The 17,174-nt window shown below is 38.5% G+C and overlaps 1 protein-coding gene across 1 annotated transcript; it reads left to right on the top strand.

The window, feature by feature from the left end:
- The first annotated feature begins 503 nt into the window (after positions 1–503).
- aldh4a1 (aldehyde dehydrogenase 4 family, member A1) lies at positions 504–16,781 on the top strand. The gene is made up of 15 exons (XM_028807426.2): positions 504–670; positions 4,243–4,336; positions 4,420–4,512; positions 5,262–5,309; positions 5,406–5,561; positions 8,308–8,457; positions 8,550–8,624; positions 9,224–9,411; positions 9,541–9,614; positions 9,866–10,062; positions 10,156–10,203; positions 10,663–10,815; positions 10,987–11,108; positions 14,419–14,537; positions 14,871–16,781. Exons 1-15 carry the CDS (start codon positions 624–626, stop codon positions 14,981–14,983), a joined length of 1,677 nt encoding a protein of 558 aa, XP_028663259.1. The 5' UTR covers positions 504–623; the 3' UTR covers positions 14,984–16,781.
- The last annotated feature ends 393 nt before the right edge of the window (positions 16,782–17,174 follow it).

Raw genomic sequence — 17,174 nt, 5'->3', positions numbered from 1 at the left:
TAAGTGCACGTGCCTCGAGAAGAGAAATGGGCTATATTGTACATAGTGTCTCTCCTGCCTCCGTCCTCCCAGTAAATGTGTGACTTCCATATTACTTTCCTGTATATTTGTGGACTGAAAAAATCTACCTACATGTTCCTAAAGCAAGGACAACTTCTACAGCTGTTTAAAGCTCGGTTTGGCTGTCCTTTAAAAATAGCTCCTTCGTTCTTTCTTCCTCTTCGTCGCGGGCCTCTTTCCGATTGGATGGCACCAGACTCGCCCCTTGTACGTACCATCTCGTTAGTCGGGGGTTAAAACGGCATAAAGAAACGCGATAGATGCAGAAACGTGTCAGGATTTGAAAGAGAGAACAAAAAAATAAGTTAATACAACTATCTGTGTCTGCGCGCCAAACAGAAGAATAACATCGAATCTCTCAACAGATTGTATGAAAATGTTTATCGCTCCTCTGCTTGACAACAATAGGACAGTCCGGGCAGATCTTTTGTCACGTGTTCCCGTCTCCATAAGCAATTGGCCGCCAAGCCGACATTAAGGAAACATTATTATCCATATGCTTGTGCACTTGACAGGCTGCTTTCCTCGTGTGACTTTTATAATTGGGACTTCTATTTCTGCAGATGAACATGCTCCGATTGCGAAGCACGATAGTCCACACCTGGAGGGGGTACGTCTTTAATACCTAGAATAAAAATCGATGTCCATTTGTCTGTGTACTTTTCCTATTGGCTGCCTTATTGTCATACCTGTCCAGTTCTTCTTCGTCTCATTCTCACACAGTGCCCTGCAATCTCTTTGTAAATTTAAGACCCGCCCAACGCTTGATCTGCATACTAAACCTTCACATTTCAATTCCCCACCGGTCTAAAACTCATAAAGACCGATTTTACATGCTCGAGTAGGAGCTAATGTGTGATTCACTTAGACACCAGTCATGGCATATCTACTAACTAAAATACCGAACGTCACGTAACCCGCACAGCTGCTATAAGAATATCAGCAGTATTTTAAAAAACTACTTTTTCCAGTTAGCGTGTTGTACTGGACTCTTGGAAACGAACTTTAATGATCAGAGATGAATTGGCTTCCAGTTTCTTCAAGTAATACGAATCTGGTGATTGTGCTAATGAAAAATATTTTTTAATAAATGCATTAAAATGTGTCACTTTGTTCATTCTACCGAATGTAATGTCGAAAGTTATCCTGATTACAATTATTGCATCTACTCGTCCCCTTCTGAAATGTAAATTGTAATATGATGTTCTAGTCATCCACCTATTTTTCTGAAACTTCCTTTTGCATTACAAAAGCTCTAAAATCAATCCAGTTTGCATCAGGCACCATACATTTGCAGCCAACAAAGGTGCCAGTCTACCACAGGGCACACACACACAGTCACTCATATCTGGTCAATGTTGAGTCACCATATGACTTATTATGTATGACTCTGGGTTTCATCTAACCATCACAGAACCTGTTTAATCCACTTAAGGGTTTTTGGGGAAGTAGATTTTATTCCTGCAGCATCAAACACAAGGCAATAACCAACCCTGGACAAAGTGCCAGACCTTCATAGGCAATGCTGGTGCCACCATTTAGGCGAATTAGGCATTCACCTAGGGTGTAGATCATAAGGGGGTGGGGTGTAGGGGGAACCCAGTTGCACAGGTTAGCTACCGAACAGTCGGTTGGCACACTAATAAGCATGGCCTAGTGCTCAAAATAACCTAACACCAGCACTGATCATAGGGCACACATATCACACACCAACTCACACAGGAGCTAATTTGCAGTTGTCGTTTATTCTAACATGCATGTCTTTGGGATGTTTGAAGAAAACCCGTATACCTGGAAAAGTAAGTACACATACCCAAGGGGATCCAAACTCCACACAGGTAATGTTGTACAGTAAAAATCTAGGCAAACACATGAAGAATGTAAAGACTTCCCACACAGAGTTCCCGGGGCAGTATTTTCTTAACAAAGACCAATATTATTTTAACATGAAATGTATTTAGATCTTATTATATAATGTGTCATTGAACTATTCATATTTACTTTTTATCATTTATTTATTTATGCCTCTTGTTTATTACTTTTGTATTTATTTCTTCAGTATTTTATTATGGGTGTCTATCTCTATAAGAATCAGATCTGGACAGGACATTTACATTCTCAGTGTAATGTGGTTTTGATACATGTGTACCATAGTTTACTTTAAAATGTTATAATTTTCAACCTTGCAATACTGATATCTTATGGTATTATGTAATACCAAAGCAGGCATTTTGGCCAGTGGCTGAGATATTTGACTATAAAACACAAACCTGCCTGATCAGAGTCCTGCACTGACTTGCCCAGAGACCCTGTGGGAGTTACTTCAGGGATCACATTGTTTATTTCATAAGTTCCTTCAGATAAAAGAATTACCTTCATAAATACATGTGCATATGAATTCTCAGCTGTGACTTGTGAGTCTGACTAGACTTCCTACTGGTTGACTGCTTTAATGATTTCTAGTATTGATTTCCGATTTGTACTCTTCTCCTCTCTTCCTCTCTCTGGCGTATTATCCCTACTTGATAAATCCATTTAGCCTTTCAGATCTATACAAGCTTTAGTGAGGTTCTTATTGCTTTATGACTCCAAGGAAAGTGTTATTAGTGAAAGTAACTGATAAGATAATGCTAGGAGTATGAGAGTGGCTACTAAGCCAAAAGGTTTAAGATAACAGCTGGGTCAGGCAGCCCTCATCTTATAGCCAATCTCCTTGAGGTAGTTTTGTACTACACTGTAAATACATATTGATGGATTAAGAAAAAAAAAAAAAGGTCTTATACGTGTTTACTGTTATCAGGGTGCTGGGGTAAAGTGCTTCACTGTGATGGGTTAGGGTTGCCAGAGTGAGTGCCCAGTTTAGATTTACTCATCCATAGCTTTCTAGTACCAACTGTTAACTTGGGTGCCTCTCTTAAGTACGTTACACTTTTGGCTTGTAGGAGCAAAAGCAGTTCCAAACGTTTAACTGTGTTTTTGGCAAGCAAATCCTGTACATGTCCAAGGTCTGCAGACAGATGAGGCAGTGCCTTTAATGATTAAACTTTGGGTGCTAAGGGAAGGCGAATGGGATTTGTTTCTTTAACTCGCCAGTTTGGTGGCTTCTTTCCAGGGTCAGGCCACTTTCTGATGTTTGTCCTAGTGACTTTGATCTTTAATCAGCTACTTAGAAACTGATCACCAACGCCCAGTTCACTCCTGTTTTTTTTGTATTTTTAATTATTAGCTACAAAAGTCTGTATTTTTGGAACATGAGCTCAAATTCCACCTAACAATTACTGCTTTAAAATGGAACTCAGACATGTCCAGTAGGCTCCTGACAGGCTGGCTGACTATCTACATGTCAGCAGCCCAAGCTGAAACCTCTCTACCGCCAGTATGAGAGTGCTGTCTGTACTTCATGCCTCTCACCGCTATATGCTCATGTGGCTTTAAAAATAAGGCCTGGAACACAAATGAAAAGGACATCACTGGGGAAAGGCATCAAAGCACTCCTTGTGTGTCAGTGAGCCAGGCTGCATTTAAGGCATCTTTAAGCATCTCTTTAATATTTTTTAGATATTCTTAGTAGAATTTTTTACTTTCCTACAGTAATACTTAAATTGTGTGATAGAGTATAGAAGCGAAGGATGGGAGTTATGTGACTCGTACATTGATCATTTGAGATTTATCATGATTTTAAAAGACACTGCATATTTTATCTTGTTGGCTCAACACAAATATTAAACTGAGTTAGAGTTCCCATTACATTTACTTATTTGGCCAATGCCTTTATCCAAAGTGATTTGTAACAGTTCAAATACAATTGGTTACATTTCTTTTGTTTTTCCGACAGGAGCACAGGCAGGTGAAGTGACTCACTCATGGTCAAGCAGTGTCAGTAGTGGGATTTGAACACAAAACTTGAGAGTTTGAAGTCCAAAGCTTTAACAACTGAGCCACACTGCCTCCATTAACGCAAGACGCACAGCTCCAACAAAACAAATTCCAAATTTTTTTTCTAGGATATTCGTCTCAGTTTTTTGAATTTAGTGTCATAGTATCACTGTCTTTTTCACAGAATACTGAGAGTGTTGTGATCTCATGGCACATGTTTAGTTTTAGACTGTTGAACCTTGGAAGTGTGGCCACTGGTCAGCTTGTGTCCATTGTTCCACTTAACCATCTTTTTGTTCATTGTAGATTAACAACAACTCGCCACTGCTGTGTGGAGGTAAAAAACGAGCCCGTCCTGGACTTTAATCCTGGAAGCTCAGAGAGGAAGGCACTAGAAAAGGTATGTTTTCATTCTGGGGAGTTGAGGTGTAGCTGCTGCAGCAAGAACAGACCTTAGCATACTTTATATCTTATGATTTATAGGCCCTGCAAGAGCTCAAAGGGAAAACAGAGGAGGTTCCTTGTGTGGTAGGAGATGAACACATCTGGACCAAGGATGTTCGATATCAGGTGTCGGTAGGTGAGAGTTCCTAGGATGCAACATATAATCTATTGCTACTATATTCAAAATTCTTCTATTAACTTTTAAGGCTCTCCACAACCTTGCCCCTCCATATCTATCTGACCTCCTCCATGTTGCCATTCCCTCCTGTACCCTTAGATCTTCCTCCATCCACTTGACTGTCCCCTTTATCCGTCTTACCACTACCAGCTCTGGAATTCACTACTATCCGAGCTTAGAAATATTGAATCATTTTCACTTTTCATATCTAAACTTAAAACTCATTTGTTTAAGACTGTTTTTTCTCTTTGATTACAATTGCTCTGTCTGATTTTAATTTTTGTATTTTAGTTTTGTTTATAATCTGTGTTTTATCTATTGTTCGGTGTCCTTGAGGCGCCTACAAATAAATAAAATGTATTATTATTATTATTATATCTGTTTACTTTGACAAATTATGCTTGGTTAGAGATACCCTGATTAAAATATGGGGTAAAAATAAGAGTGCATCAAACTGATTTGCACAGTCATGGAAGGTGCTGCCAGTCAACTCTTAATAGTAGATCCACCTCTTATTACCTTTTTGGTGGAGGTAATGCTGGCAGAAATCCACTGTCAGTACATTTGTGAATGGGTGGTGAAAATCAAGAAAGTGGTGCAGATGGGGCTAGAAAATAGATACAAAAAATAGAAGAAGTTAATAAGCAAAGCATATACTTGACAAGTGACGTTTCTTCTTTCTCTCCCCCCACCCACCTTTCAGCCTTTTAACCATTCTCACAAGGTGGCCAAGTTCTGCTATGCTGATAAGGTGAGTGTTGTCTTTACGGCTCAGGGTTCTGATTTGTGTCTGGTGCCCTTTCATGTGCAGAATGCTCAGGTTCATATCTTCGCACTCTTCCTGTAGGTGCTACTGAACAAGGCCATCAATGCCTCCCTTGCTGCGCGGAAGGAGTGGGATCTCCGACCCGTCCAGGACAGAGCACAAATTCTGTTCAAAGCTGCTGACCTGATCAGTGGGCCTTACAGAGCAGAGCTGCTGGCAAAAACAATGATTGGCCAGGTACCGTTCCTCCATTGTGGCTGAACTATGCTCACATATAAGACACTGACAAAGATGACATTGAGGGCATTGCATAACACACATAGGCAGTGTCGTGGTATTCATCTGCAAGTACTGGTGCACAAATTCTCAAAAACAGAAATCTAATGTAAAGACACATATAACATGATCACTGAAACACACACCTTCAGAGGCAGTTAAATGCATATTTTCCATTGAGGAATGAGACACAGCACTATGAAAAAATACTTGCCCCATTTTTTGAATATCTTTGCTCATTCAATAAATGATATAATTCATAAAAATATCTGATTTGCCCCCCCAGGTCCCTTTTGCCTAATATTAAATTTAGGTTGAAGACCTGAAAATATTCAGTGTTAGAAATTTGCAATAATGGAGGAAATTAAGAAGGAACAAATTCTGTGTCATTCCCTTTATATTCATTAATGATTTTATAGTTTAAACATATTTTTGATTCATTGGACCAGTTTTGAATATGTTTAAAAGTGATCCAGTAACTTAACATAGCGCTGTACCAGTAGTAAATTACACTATTTTGGAAGAACCGATCTTTCACTTACATTGTCCGGAATAAATCCTGATCAACGTTTCTTTTCAGTCCTGCTCCTGTTGTGTAAGGATTGCAGATTCATGTGTATACCTAGATATCTTTATGTCACAACATTTTATGGAGGTTCGGTTAGGTTTTGTTCATTTTAAATTACAAACCAAAGAACAGCCAGGCCATTTCTGAAAAATTTTTATTAACATTAAATACTATGGGCGGCACAGTAGCGCAGTGGTAGCGCTGTTGCCTCGCAGTAAGGAGACCTGGGTTCGCTTCCCGTGTCCTCCCTGCGTGGAGTTTGCATGTTCTCCCCGTGTCTGCGTGGGTTTTCTCCAGGTGCTCCGGTTTCCTCCCACATTCCAAAGACATGCAGGTTAGGTGGATTGGTGATTCTAAATTGGCCCTAGTGTGTGCTTGGTGTTTGGGTGTGTTTGTGTGTGTCCTGTGGAGGGTTGGCACCCTGCCCGGGATTGGTTCCTGCCTTGTGCCATGTGTTGGCTGGAATTGGCTCCAGCAGATCCCCGTGACCCTGTGTTCGGATTCAGCGGGTTGGAAAATTGATGGATTAAATACTATGGGCACAAAATACCCAACCTCTACTTCAAAAAATTGCTTTCTTTCCTAAAATACAAAAGCTTCCAACATTATTACTCAAGCCTTTAGTACGTAATGTTAACAAAAATTTTTGATGGGTGACCTGGCTGTTCCTTGGTTTGTATATTTGTTTAATTGCAACTGGTTTGATGTGTTTTGATGGTTTTTTGATTAATCGTTTAGTCAGTCCTTAACTGTTACCATCATTTTTGAAGAAAAACATAGAGGGATCATATTTATATGGTAAGGTTTTAATATGAATATCCCTTGCAGAGCATGAATTTTTATGAATTATATAATGTCGTAATGAGATGTGAAATTTATTTATTTTTAGTTTCCAGTTTGTCTGGCCCTGATGAAGGGTAGAATCATGAAACATGTCAGCTTGATGGACAACTGTGTGAATATTCACTGACGGAAATTTAAATCCTGGATACTATGGCTATATGGACCCTCTGGACTTTGTTATGTACAATATGTAATTAAGGGCTTTTGCCTGACCTGTCTATACAGTATTTTGAAAAATATCTAGTATTTTGGAAGCCTTTGTGCTTGAGTAATAATGTTGGAAGCTTTTTTGCTTTAATAAAGACAGCAATTTTTTGAAGTGGAGGTTGGCTGTTTATATGCCTGTAGTACAAATATTTTTGATAAATGACCTGTTCTTTGGTTTGCGTCTTTATATAATTGCAGCTGTTTTGGTAGAATTTGATGGTTTGTGATTAATTGTTCATTTAAAACGTCCACAGTTTCTTTTTCTCAGTCTTTCCAGGGTATGCTTTGGAGCATTATTCTTCAGTGATGCATTTTTGTTTTAGCTTCAACTGCCAGACAGACAGACACACTTTCTACTACACCATTCCAATATTACATTGAATCCATTAAGATGAAGATAGTTAAAGCTGCTGGGTAATGATGTAGATAAAACACTTGTAGACTCCTTAACTTTGATGTCTAAGAATAAAATCAGTACATTGCAGTCAGGTCTGAGTTAATTTAATAAGATTTGTATCCCTGGGTAGGTTAATGTCAGTCTTGAATTTTCTATATTTTTGTAACGGATGAATGTCACACTTTATTGGGACTAGAGCTGTAAAGTTTTTTAGGCTAATATTTGAGACCTTCACAAATTTTGTTTGACCTCAGCATAACATATTATTATAACAGCATATCCAATTTTAGATTTACTTTGTATCACTATCCTGAAAGTCAACTAGTTGTTTGTGCTTGCGTTGTGTAACTGATTTTCAGTGGAGCTTCTTATACATGTTCATGCAAAGTACTGAATATTATCTGGATATTTTTTATTTAATTCTTCATGGTTGCCACCCTGCCCTGGATTGGTTCCTGCCTTGTGCCCTGTGTTGGCTGGGATTGGCTCCAGCAGACCCCCGTGACCCTGTGTTCGGATTCAGCAGGCTGGAAAATGGATGGATGGATGGATAATTCTTCATGTTGAGTGTTTGAATGTAATGTTAAATAATGTTATTTGTATTTACTGCAACAACATGGTAAGGACTAGGCAAAAGTAACAAGTACATAAAGATACAGAAAAACCTAATTATTACCGATTTTGCTCTAAAGGGGAAAACAGTGGTCCAGGCTGAGATAGACGCTGCAGCTGAACTGATTGACTTCTTTCGCTTCAATGCCAAGCATGCCATTGACTTGGAGCGTCAACAGCCATTAAGTGAGGGTAGCAGCACAAACACTGCTGTGTACCGGGGTCTGGAGGTAAGAAAGAGAGCGAGAGTGGTTTGGGAAGTTTGTGTTTCAGGGAGATCCTTGTGTTTGCTACATTCTTTCTCTCCATATTTCCTCTGCAGGGATTTGTTGCTGCCATTTCACCTTTCAACTTCACAGCTATTGGTGGTAACCTGGCTGGTGCACCAGCTCTGATGGTAAGTCAGTTTGCAGCATGAATACTCCAGACTTACTTTTAATCTTTAGCTTTAAGTAAGGCTGTTATCAGCATTACATGAAGTTAAGGGAGTGTTCTAGGTGCAAGTGAAAACTCATTAAATAACCTACTTTTTTAGAGAATTGCAGTAATTACCAAAGAAGTTTGACTTCTTGCCTTCTTGATTGGATCAAGAGGCAGGATGTTAACATTTGAATTTCAGATTACTTATTTCTTAATTGTAGAGAAAAGCCAAGCAAAATGACACCTTTTATTGGCTAACTAGAAAGATTACAATATGCAAGCTTTCGAGGCAACTCAGGCCCCTTCTTCAGGCAAGATGTAAGATTACATCTTGCCTGAAGAAGGGGCCTGAGTTGCCTCGAAAGCTTGCATATTGTAATCTTTCTAGTTAGCCAATAAAAGGTGTCATTTTGCTTGGCTTTTCTCTACATTATTTCTTAATTATAAGACTTCTTTTTAGCACACAGTTTGTCACATTTTTGTGATCTAGAGAGTTTCTAATTTGTGGTAGCTGTCTTTGCTTAATATACGTAAAGTACGAGTATAGGCTTAACTGAGTGACTTGGTGCTCTATAGGGTAATGTTGTCCTCTGGAAACCCAGCGATACTGCTATGTCAGCGAGCTATGCCGTCTACAGGATTCTCAGAGAGGCAGGACTCCCCCCAAATATCATTCAGTTTGTTCCGGCAGATGGGCCTGTGTTTGGTGACACTGTGACAGCATCCGAACACCTGGCAGGCATCAACTTCACTGGTAGTGTCCCGTATGTAGATGTTTCCCCTGATTTTTTTGAATAGGCTTACCTAAACTTTTGTAAGTTAAGAGTTTCAAAACCATTCTTTGTTATTTACTATAATAAATCAAGGAGAAATTTCTGTGCTTTTTGTTTTAGGACCTTTAAACGTCTCTGGAAACAGGTGGCAGAAAATCTGGACCAATATCGGAACTTCCCACGCATTGCTGGAGGTGGGTTCTTCTTAGTGGTTTCTACCCTCTGGGCTGTGTTAAATTTGACCAAGTAGCTGATTTACAACAACTGCATGGCCATGAAATGCAAACTGTCCAGATTTTTTTTTTTTTTGCACATAACGAAAGTCAGAGTAAAGACCCTGAATGGATTTTAGTTGGGGTAGCTGTGTCCTGTCTATTTTGCCACTAGTCACTAATGGTGGATAACAAAAGGTGACATATTACTGTTCCTGACTCTTGTCTTTCAGAGTGTGGGGGAAAGAACTTCCACTTTGTTCATAAATCAGCAGATGTTTCCAGCGTGGTATTGGGAACAATCCGCTCTGCATTTGAGTATGGTGGCCAAAAATGTTCTGCCTGCTCTCGCATGTATGTACCTGACAACCTGTGGCCAGCAGTCAAGGAGCAGCTCCTGGAGATCCACAAGCAGCTGAAATTGGGCAATGTGAGTACTGCACCTGTCACACAAGCTATTTGAAGTAGAGAAGTAAAGGTGAAAAGTAACATTTTCTTTTTCTCTTTCTCACTTGCCATACAGCCTGTTGAGGATTTTGGGACATTCTTTTCAGCCGTTATTGATGATAAGGTGAGGGAAACTGAAAAATATTACTACTAATTGAATCGGGTATGGTCTTCTCTATAATATACATGATTGTTAACTTCAATCATGCACTGACAAATGTGAGGAACTTCCTAATGATTGTGCGGTAAGCCAGACCTACTGCATATATTGAACCTGCAGCTTTGTAGTTTGCAGGTTGTTTCCTCATCCACCAGTGTGTGCTATGTATATCGTGCCTTGTAATGGCAATGTATGTAAAATGTTGATTTAGCCCACACTCCTAGGTGGCTAAACAAGAAAGCACTTTCCATTACACCAATTTTGTGAGTAGGTAAAGTTACAGCTTCATGCTTCTTATCCTTTAGCCACTGCAAAGTGCCTTTCTTGTAGATGGAGCTGTAACTTCTTATGGGATTTTTCTGCTGTAAAGATACACTGGAAAAGATAACATATCTTATGCACTCTATTTCCTCTTCCTGCCAGTCATTTGCTCGCATCAAGAAGTGGTTAGCTCATGCACAGTCTTCCCCGAACCTAACTGTCCTTGCTGGAGGTCACTGTGATGACAAGCATGGCTACTTTGTGGAGCCTACCATTATTGAAACAAAGGACCCACAGGATCCCATCATGAAGGAGGTGAGTTTCATGTGGTTGTCAAATACATACATTTTAACCAAGACCTGGCTTTTGCTCTGTGGTGCCTATAGAATTCAGAATAGGGATTTCTGCTCTGAAAATTCTAACCAGTCTTTCCCTTTTAAACTATGTTTCCATTATCTCTAATTTGCAAAGTATTGCTTTTCTTAGGAGATATTTGGCCCGGTTCTGACAATTTATGTTTATCCTGGTGACCGTTATAAAGATGTCCTACAGCTCATTGACAGCACCTCTCCGTATGGCCTAACTGGGTCAGTGTTTGCACAGGACAAGTAAGTAGCCTTTATTTTTCTCTTGGTTTAAGTAATGATATGTAGGTATCTGACCAGATACTCTTTTCAATCCATAATTGCTTTGTTTTTGTGATATGACAAATAGGCTTGGCAAATGTTTGCAATGACAGTTGTGTGGCTTATTAGCTAAGATGTTCTGGTGTAAACTAGAGGAGTGCTCATGCAGAATTCTGATGCAGAAAACTGTCTGCTACTTCACAGTTGTGATCCTCACTATTCCAAGCTTTAAAGACACTCCTCGCCCAGCAGTAATCGTGCCTTATAACAATATTCGTTGAGAAGCTAGCTGCCAGATTAAACAAATTTACCTTAGCCTCTGCATGTTGCGTCCCTTTTATTTCTGCTCTGGTGAGGAGCTTTAAACATGAGTACCGGTGTCCAATCCTCAGTAGGTGCACACTGTGGTGGGCACTATGAGTAAACTTTTTATCGATTATAACTTTTTAAATTTGTCAGGAAATGAGTTTGACCAAAATTAAAGTAAACAGTTTAGTTCTGCAGTGCTTTCATAACTTGAAAGGGACACCAGCCTGCTGATAAGTCACCGTAAAACTGTTTTAGTGAACAGTTTTAACATTTTCCAGATCTCAAAAGATCACCTTCACCAAAATCTGGCTGCAGATATGAGATACTTGGTTTATGTAGCAGAGTACAAAGTCAAGCAGTGCTAATTTGACATCCTGATTGGTTCTGCATGTAGGTGTGGTTAGTTAGATCCGTGAGAATAGCTAATTGAGTGTACTTTAATGCTTAATAATGTTATATACAGTGGTGTCAGATGAGGGGGACTTCAAACACTTAAGCCCCTGATCTATTGCGGCCAGCCCATGATCTTTTTCTCAGTCATATACATGACCCATAGTGGTAAGTCCCCTGATCCTTTTGTCCATCATATATAATTTAACCCCTGATCAATTTAACATCATACATGTTAGATGCTTGACAAAACCCAAAGTGGTCTTCCTCCACTATGGATTTTGGATTTCATATACACGTATATCACAGAGGGGCCTAAGACCCTGATACCTGCAAATCCTAGAAACTTGCGTGGTTACATGACAGTTGTGTACAGTATACTGTATTTGTAATCGCTTCTTTTTCTTTTCGCCTTTCTCATCACCTGTAGTTTGAGTGCCCACACACCTCTGCTGTTTGTCCTCCTTCAGTCAACTTAAATCCAAAGTCCACTTTACAGCCCAAGTTTATCCAGTGGGATTTCCAAAGTAATAATAATAATAATTCATTATATTTATATAGCACTTTTCTCAGTACTCAAAGCTCTATCTACATAGGGAGGAACCAAACTCACAATCTTCCATAGTCTCCTTACTGCAAAGCAGCAGCACTACCACTGCGCCACCTGTAAGGACAGTAATTATATTGATGTACTGTCTAAACGGACTTAACCCTGAGAAAGTCATTTAATCAGCCAGTGATTAATTTGTTGTGCTTTTTAATTTGATACTTTTTAAAATAAATATGTGTAAAACAATTATAACAAATTGTATTTGCTATCACAATGGTGGAGTTATGTTATCAACCAAAATACCAGACCTAAAGTTAATTTTGTAAGAAGATGCAGTGCACATTTTATTGATAAATTCAGATTTGCTCCTCTTTTTTCATATTTTTCATTGAATAAAAAAGTTTCTAAGTGCAATATTTATATGAACACGAAAAAGAGCAAAAATGATGATGTGATGATTTCCATCATCAACAGTTCACATCTTATAAATTTTTAGGCAAATAGAAAATTCTACTAAAGACATGAAATCAAAGTAGGATATACTTTGTCCCCAGTGCAATATTCACTGAGGCCCGTCACGAGTAAAGCACCTATCAAATAATGCTACTATCTTGTCCATGTGCAACACAAACCCCCGAGGATGTTTGCAGATGATCCACAAGTTGGACAAGAAATGTAGGCCATGACTGCACACTGATTTTTTTTTCCTGGAGTGGCCAGAACATTAAGCTAAGCGTGATGGAAGCTTTCACAATAAGCTCAAACAGGTTGAAAACTGAACAACCACTAATTGAATTCTACAGTAAAAAAGGTGCTTTGTTAAAGATATTTATCCCTCTTTGGATGTTTATCGATTAATCAGCAATTAGATTACTGAAAGATCACTAAGATCACAGTGTTATTAAAGTTAAAATAATAGTGCCAATGATTTATAGGATTTATGTTATTGTATTTTAGAATAAAATGTGATTTTAGAAGTTGTAGAAGAAGAAGACACTACTACTCATTACTCTCACTATTCAATGCACTTTGTATAGAGAGTGGTGAGCCAGTTCAAACACCGCAAATGTGCAGCATCCTCCATGGATGATGTGATGGCAGCCATTTTGCGTCAGTACACTCACCACACATTAGCTATTAAGTGATGAAGGGTTGAGGGAGATAGTTAACCAATTAAATCCAGGGGATGATTAGGGGGCTACAATGATCAGGCTACAGTGGACAATTTAGCCTGGACCTTTGAAAACGCCCTACTCCTTATGAATGATGCCCACCTACCTTTTATGACCTTGGAGAGTAAGGACCTCTGGTTTACGTCTCAACCAAAGGACAGAGCAGTTTACTACACTGGGGCATTGAGATCCACATGCAGACCACAGGGTCAGCGCCCCCTGCAGGCCTCACCAACACCTCTTCCAGCAGCAACCCAGGCTTTTCCTAGATGGTCTCCCTTTCATGTACTAGCCGGGCCCAGACATGCTTAGATTTAGGTGGATTACCTGAAGGTACCTGAAGAAAATTAAAGTAAACCCCTTAATTCAACCATGCCATATGCATTATAACCCATAAATATACAGTAGTTCAGCCACAACAGGTGGCCTCTCCTAATTCCTACTGTTAGATTTATAAAAATGTTGAGCCACTCCATCCAATATTTTCTATCCACCCATTTTCTATCATGCTTAGCCACAGAGAGTTAAAAAAAATAAAGTTTTGTTTGGCTGTTATTAGGTTCATGTTTGCCCACTTTGTGTTTGCTCTCCAATTGTCCATAGCCATTTACACTTGAATTAGTTTTATTTATCAAGTTATAATACGTATATTTACAATATGAATGTGCAGTCTTATGGTGTGCCCTATTCTGCTGTAAAGCTACTTTTCACATACGCTGTAAGATGGCTGCAATGAAGAATGAAGTTTTAAAAGATACCAGAGTTTGTTTTATCTTCAGTTTTGAAGTTTGCGTGACTTTTACTTTTGAATATGTTGTTATAATAAAACCGTAATTCGATTGATTCCTGCTGGGTGTTTATTGCTTTCCAGAAACATCATAGCTGAAGCGACAAAGGCACTGAGGAATGCAGCAGGCAACTTTTACATAAATGACAAGTCAACAGGATCCATAGTGGCACAGCAGCCATTTGGTGGCGCTCGTGCCTCAGGTAAGACATGCAAGATCACAAAAACAGTGCTATGCACTTTTTAAAAATTTATGAAGTTGAAATTTGACTTATTTTTGCATCTTCAAGTTTTTATAGATAAAGCTTAATAGGTTGTGCTGTTGCTTAACTAGTATAAAAAGTAAATTGCTGTCTGGTGTCAAGTACGTGCGAAGTAACCAAGTTTTCTGCATACTTTTTATGAATAAATTTCATTTTCTTACTGTATTTTATTTATTTATTTATTATTTTTGGAGAAACATTTAATTTCTGTTGATCATGATAAAGAAAAAGAGCTCTTATGTCTTCTGCTTTTATATTGTATTTCACTTTCAGGTACCAACGACAAGCCTGGTGGACCACACTATATTTTGCGCTGGACCTCTCCACAAGTGATTAAACAGACACACGCTCCACTGACTGAATGGAAATATTCTTACATGTCATGAGCAGGGATGACAAAATAAAAAAAAAAAGCTCATGAAACTTGATTCTGCCTACTTAACTACTGACCTGGAGGACTGCACAAAGGACAAATGACTACTTCATGACTACAATAGAATTTTGGAAATCTAGAGAAAGAGGAAGAATCAACTGAATCAACTGTCTTCTAAAAAATCTCCATTTGCTTTTTCAATAGTTTACCTGTTTGCACATCATTTTCCGAATGGTTGCAGACTGCATCTGTAAGCTCACCCGCTGCTGTAATGGGATGTAGTCCGCACCTCCGAGGCTGCACCATATTCTGAGTGTATCCCAGAAGCCACAGCTTGTTCCACAAGATTATTGTTAACCTCTCAGAGGCCACACCATATCGTGATGGCTTGCAGCTTCATTCCCAGAGTTGCTTGCTCACTTTTTAGAGTTTTGCTTACATTTCATACAAGATCTCATCTTTCCGCTTGAGCCCTCTGAAGCATCAGTCAGTTCATGGGAGGCTAATATATCTGCATTCTTTTAGCTCAAACAGGCTGTCAGGTACATGCATAGTTACTTTCTTTTATATTTTTAAGCACAACAAAAGGATATTTTAACTTGGTTGAAAACATACTTTTACATTGCAACAATATGAATATCGGCTGAGTTAGTTTATAGCTTTAACTGAAATGAAGTACAGCTCTGTAAGTTTGAAGTCCTTCAATGACTACACTGTACTTTTTAGAACTATAATGTACAACACTTTTCAAGGACTTTGCATTCTAGTTCATTTGTTAATTTATTATTGAAATTTTAAATCCGTCCACTTTTGCTTATTATGATTTGGCTGCAGTTAAAAAGTAGTCACTTTTGTTACATGCTCTCTTATTCTATAATTGTGTATTTGAAACTTGTTATGAGTAAACTATAGTCCAGGAGAAATATTGTCTTGAATATTATAGCAAAATATCTTTCCTGCCATGTGCCTTCATATCCAAAACTACTTGATGATCTAAACCCAAATAAATACACAAGCTTAGATTGTGGGTAATAGTGTGATTTTGTACAGTGTTTAGAGGACTAATGCGTCAAATATAACATACGTACCTTGAAAGGAAGAGTACGTCTTGATGAGGAGAATGCTTATTTTCAATTAAGAAATGGATCAGTTCTTGAACACCGAAATCAGCACTAAGACTTTAACTGACGTTGAAGAAGCAGATTGGCTCTTGTATAGCATTTTTAAAACAATTACGGTTGTTTTTAATCTATGGGCTAGAAATTGATGATTAACTGCAAAATAAAAAAACGGAAAAATGGCCCTTATTAAAAGAACAGACCTTTGTGAGCAGCATTGCCTTGGCTTGAAGGGTCACTATCACATTAATGAATATTATGGTCTTTGAAGGTGGAAGCTTTCCTATATTTCTAGCAAGGAAACTTAACTTTTCTAGGGCCAGGATGGCTTCCAAAATAGTGACAAATTTAAAAGAGCACAAAAAAAACAGTAATCCGTAGGAAGCAAAGCCTAAGTGGTGTCCACATGTTCAGCGTGCCTGTTACATATATTTTAAATATCTAAAGTCTAACTTATACAATACAGTATTGAAGAGAATTTTAAACATTGAAATGGTACAAGCAAATTATTTTTTTTGAATGTTTTTATTACTTTGTCAATTTTAAATTTCTGTTAAAAAAATCAATGAATGTCTAGAATGATCACTGAGCTTTGTATTTTACTTAAATATAAGTGTTATTTTATTGGAATATTCTACTGTATTACTAAATACTAATCTTAAATTTTAAATAAAAAAAATAACAAAACCTGCAGATGCATGTAAATATCGGTTATTTGAGACTGGGGATGAGATAAATAAGAGTATATAATGTCAGCTGTGGGTTTCAGTTTGCCATTTCTTCTAGGATAGCATTAGACAGATTTGTAGAGTCAGTTTCATGTAACAGCCCCCCTCCGTCCCCCCGATTACACAGCTGACAGAACGAGGGTGACAAGAGTGACAGAGAAGTTTCAGAGTCTGTATAAGACACTGAAATCCAAAGCACCTGAAAGAAGGAAAAAATGTATTCTTATTAAAGAAGCTGAAATGAATAAAAAATGCCACAGTCTCAAGAATGACCTGCTTGGTGTCTTGTCTCTGCTGACCTTTTTCAGATAATACTCCTGCTTCAGCAGTGGTAGGGATTTAATCCTCCAGGTGTGAA

This window comes from Erpetoichthys calabaricus, chromosome 8 (assembly GCF_900747795.2).
Source record: "Erpetoichthys calabaricus chromosome 8, fErpCal1.3, whole genome shotgun sequence".
In the NCBI taxonomy this organism is placed as follows: Eukaryota; Metazoa; Chordata; class Cladistia; order Polypteriformes; family Polypteridae; genus Erpetoichthys; species Erpetoichthys calabaricus.
This window is presented reverse-complemented; position numbering and strand designations above follow the sequence as displayed.